At 38.3% G+C, this 4,963-nt stretch overlaps 1 protein-coding gene and 1 non-coding gene across 2 annotated transcripts in view; one reads left to right on the forward strand and one right to left on the reverse strand.

Moving 5' to 3' along the window:
- The window catches only part of ABCA6 (ATP binding cassette subfamily A member 6), a 49,677-nt gene extending 46,438 nt beyond the window's left edge, over positions 1-3,239 (forward strand). The window contains exons 35-37 of the mRNA XM_023536740.1: positions 929-1,008; positions 2,806-2,861; positions 2,989-3,239. Of these exons, the coding sequence (XP_023392508.1) occupies positions 929-1,008; positions 2,806-2,861; positions 2,989-3,090 (238 nt within the window). The 3' untranslated portion in view covers positions 3,091-3,239. The remainder of the gene's footprint in view (positions 1-928; positions 1,009-2,805; positions 2,862-2,988) is intronic.
- Positions 3,240-3,376: 137 nt separating this feature from the next.
- LOC111745895 lies at positions 3,377-3,495 on the reverse strand. The gene has a single exon (XR_002782833.1). It is a non-coding gene; the product is annotated as a 5S ribosomal RNA (ribosomal RNA).
- Between the last annotated feature and the right edge of the window lie 1,468 nt (positions 3,496-4,963).

Here is a 4,963-nt window from a genome sequence, read left to right on the forward strand (position 1 = left end):
TGTGTGTGTGTGTGTGTGTGTGTGTGTGTGTGTGTACATATACGTATGTGTATGTCTGTGTATATATGTGTGTTAATGGCAGAAAGGCAAAGAGGTTGAGCAGAAACTGAATTTGCAATTACTTGGGTGGATAAGTAACCCAAAGAAGCAGAACATAAAACTATTGTTTCCATTTTAGCACAGTATAAATATAATGGCATCATCTAACGAATGTACCAGGGCATATAATTTAGTCCTGTTCCTAGACCTTCGGCATCACAAATCCGAGAAACAGTTTTGATATAGGTGGGAAGATCATGAATGATAAGGCTGGGGGCAGGGGCTGGACCAAAGAGGGCCAGTCCTGCAGGGCTGGGCAGCTCCAGGGCCACCTGGGAGCATCAAACTTCCGTTCGGGAAGGAACTGAGAATAGGACATGAGGTCATACAGCCAGAAGTAGCACGTGGAAACAAGATGCCAAAAATCAGTCTTGGCTCTTCTCTCCTCAAGAGGTCAGAGAAGTTTTTAGTTAAAGCATTTCGAATTCCTCTACTATTATATCCCTCTCTCCCAAACTCATATCTCTCGTTCCTTAGCTTTCTGGTGACAAAGATGAGTATTAAATTAAGATTAGTCCCAACCTTATTTGAACTAATCAAAGGGATTAATTCAGAATATCTGAGTTCAACAAGAAAAAGGTTTACATAAACCAAGCATGAATTTAATTATGCTGGATTATTTCTTGGAGAACTATCTCCAACAGCCAGCTGCCAATGCCATTTTAAGAATTGTCCATTGATAAATTATTTCATTTATTTCATATGTAAGCCATACATTAACTTGCATTACTTTTATTTCAAAAAATTGTTGAAAGTACCAATATTTATTTTGATGGTCATTTTTCCCCCTTGAAACTCAGGGTCAAATATTACATTTTCCCATTCCCAGGTATTCTTCCTTCTTGACCTATAAACTGCCCGTGGCGGATGTTCACCCTCTTTCTCAGGCCTTTCACAAATTAGAGGCAGGTAAGAATGACCATTTTAAAATAAAACTTATAAAGAATTAATTCAGACTTAGGTCATAATTTAATGAGAGATAATCGTGTGATAAATGTTTAAAGATAGGCCCTGTAGGATATGATTTTAAGAATTCTAATGGTAGATAATGGTAGGATTTAATTCCAATTTTGGTTAATCCAACCCTTGGGAAACAGGTTAGTCTCCAGAGGAACTGGAAGCTGCAGAAAACACACCATTGTGCTCGACTAGGTTGACTGAATTCGTGACATTAAGCCTTTCGTCCCATCTGCCTTGCTTATGTGGGCACAGTCCGTTCACACCAAGCGCCCTAAATTATAACGTCATCCTCTTCTTACCTATCCATCTGCTACCTGCTTTTCTCCCTCAGTTGATGCCCTTGCTTTTTATTTCAGTGATAAAATAAAGGCAACAGGAAACCTCCCTGCGTCTGTGCTGCATGTTCCGCCTTCCTGTTAATGACACGTGAATTATCTGAGTCTTCCGCTAAGGCCATTCCCCGCATTTGTGCCTAACTCTTCTTGCCACTTAAAATGGCCCGTTTCCTCTTTTCGGCATCATTTTTCCACTTTTAACTGGGTCATTCCCAGCAGCAGACCATCATGGTGGAATTTCTGAACACAGCATGGTGGCCAAGAGCTCAGACTGCAGCACCAGCCTCTCTGGTTCCTATCCCTGCATTGCTGCTTACTAGCGAGGAGGCGTTGGACAAAGTTAATCACTCAATCCCTGCATGTCTAGTTGGCTCATCTCTAAAACAAAGGATGACATCCGTGCCCACTTGGCAGGGTTATTAGGAGGGTTCAGTGAGCTCATTTGTAAAGAAAGAGCCTAGAATGGCGCCTGGCTCATGGTGCTTGAGGTCATATAAATCTCTGGCTTCACCTTCCACTCTCGACGCCCAGACTTCCAGGCTCATCCTAAATGCTATCAGACATGCACAGTCCTGCCTCAGGACTTTGCACGTGCTACTCCTTCTTCCCGGAAGTCTCTTTCCTGAATATCCAAGCTGCTTCCTCACTGCTTTCAGGTTTCTGCTCGGTTATTATCTTGTTACTGTGGCCGTCTTGTCAAAGAGCACCCAGCACTTCCTGTTTTCCTTACCTGATTTCCTTTTTCTCCGTAGTAGCTATCGTCATTTACTTTGGTATATATTTAAGTGCTTACTTATTTGATGCCCGTATTCTTCCCACTAGAATGCAAACTACACAAAGGCAGGAGTTTTTCGATTTGCTGTTTCTTTACAGCTGTTTCTTTACAGCTCCCTGGCACCTCAGGGTGGCTCCCCCACTTAGAACATTCTCAGTGTGTAACTAGTGAACTGCAGACACATGAATATGTAAAGCTGGTGGCCACTCTTGTGTAGACTCCTGCTGGGGAAGCCCACCAGAGAGCTGGTACGGAATGTGGACTGGCTGGAGCACAATCACACGGAAGTCCCTTTAAAGGGAATGGAGTGAGATCGAAGTCTTCCTCACGTGCCAGAATGTGTCAGTCAGTTAGTTATACAGTTCCTCAGGAACTTATATATCTCCCCAAAACACATATACTAAGTAATGAAACACATATCGTCAAAATGTGATATGACAAAGTTCTAAAATCAAGGTCGGTTCGATATGTATTTAACTCACTGACTTTTCATTATTTCATTCTTCTAGCAAGCGTTTATTCAGCTCTGTATGCTATCTATATTAATGAGTTGCATTTTTATCTTGTATGACTTTAAAAAAATTCTTGGTAATAAATTGTAAGCATCTACTACTAGTCCTTTTTTTTTCCCCCCAGTAAAACATAACTTTAACCTGGAAGAATACAGCCTCTCTCAGTGCACATTGGAGAAGGTGAGTCAACTTTGATGGTTTTGTGTCATCTCTGTAAATTTTACGTGAAAGTGACAAGTATTTTTCCTGTTTATTTGGAAGACAACAACTTGATAATTTTTTTCCTTCTTTTCTGTCTCTTGTCTAGGTATTCGTAGAGCTTTCTAAGGAGCAGGAGGCAGGAGATTTTGATGAAGAGGTTAATACAACCATGAAATGGAAACTCCTCTCTCATTCAGACGACCCATAAAACCTCAGGCCTAATCATTTCTCGTTGATGTCATATAAGCTTACGTTATATGTGATAATGTGCATTATGTATAATTTTAAAAATTGTTAACATCAATATTAGATATATTTTGTATATTTTAGTCAATAAATGAATAAATTTTAAATTATTCTCCCTCTCACATCTATTTATTTATTTATTTACTTACTTACTTACTTACTTATTTATTTATGCGAGGCACCCTTGGTTGACTTCACAGATTGCAAGGACCTTGTCAGCTTACAATCCTTTATTTTTTGTTTTTTTATGCCTACAGCACCTGGTCTTCTTAGGTGGTTTCCCACCCAAGTACTAACCAGGCCCAACCCTGCTTAGCTTCCAAGATCAGATGGGATCGGGCTTGTTCAGGGTGGCATGGCCATAGACTTCCTCCCCTCAAATTTAGGGGTGATAGAACATCTGTGATAAAAGCACTACAGAGTATTAATGAAGTTATTGAAGAGCTAGGCATTGGGTGTTGAGGAAGTAAAACTACAAATTTGGAACTTTTTTGAAGCACGATTCTTAAAATATGACATTTACTGAAAAATTCCCTTGGTGAAGTATGCAAGGGATGTCTTCCACAGCCAGAAGCTCTGCGATTGCTGACACTATTTTGTGATAACATCAGGCTCATAAGTTTGCTTTAACTCCCAAATACAACCCAAGAGTCTTCCTCTGAAAGCTTTTCAGAAATCTTCTTGAAATTCCCAGGGTTAGGAGACCCTTGGCTCACAAATGAACAAGCACATGCATTGGAAAAGCAGTTCAAATACACCTTTTGAAAATGGAGTCATAGCACCATTTTTTCAGATTTTTTATATTTTGAATATGTTAAATTAAGTTTAACATATTAACAGGGATTGACAGGGGGTGCTAATCCCTCATCACCATTTACAGTTATTTATCTTATATAAGTGTATGCACGTGTGTGTATATCCACACACACACACACACACATACACATGCACACAGGCTCACATACGTCTTTTGTAATCATTTTTAAAATTTTGTCAGCTTTACATATTTTTTTCCTTAAGCAATAGATATTTCATTTTGACTATCACCAGAAAAAAATTTTGAAAACCAAGCAGTATTCCTGCTGCTTTTTTGGTGATATGTTCTATAACTTTAAAAAAATTGTTATGCTCACTGAAGGAAATTTGTATAATGGGGAAAAATACAGAAATTGAATAAAGTTGAATAAGAGAATGACTATAATTTCTCCATACCAAAAATATTTAACTATTTTCATCTTTCTTTATTGCATTCTTTATAGAGTTGGAATCATTATTGTACATATAATTTCCTAATTAGATATATGTGCATATTTGCTGATATGATATTGAAATTGTTTTACTTTACTTTTAAACTTACAGTGAGATTGAAGCTTCATATGTTTGCATTTCATTTTGTGTTATTTGTATTCTTTATTCATTTATTTTTGTGCTTTAATCTTTTTTCTTATCTATTTTATAAGGTTTTAATACAATTAAATATTTTATCTGTATATTTTACATACATCTTAATTACATCTGGAGCATTCCAAAATCTATGATAAATGATCTATAGTTTATTATTTATTTAGGAGTCTTTAGTGTCCTATAAAAGTGAACTCATAGTGAGAGTCGAATTTATTTAAATTACTTCTAAAACTCAAGCAACAAATCTTCCTATGGGGACTGAGCAACCCAATAGGAAGTAGCAACCAGAAATGCAAGGGTGGAAGAAGAGAGAAGTCAGAATAGTTCCTCGCTCGTCCTCTGTCTTGGTTCTAGAGCTCTGTCAGCAGGTGTGCCCTTCCAGCACCTTCCTCCACTTACCCCGCCTGCTTCTGGCCCCCTTCACACCAGTG

The sequence above is a fragment of the Pteropus vampyrus genome, unplaced genomic scaffold (assembly GCF_000151845.1).
Source record: "Pteropus vampyrus isolate Shadow unplaced genomic scaffold, Pvam_2.0 Scaffold169, whole genome shotgun sequence".
NCBI lineage: Eukaryota > Metazoa > Chordata > Mammalia > Chiroptera > Pteropodidae > Pteropus > Pteropus vampyrus.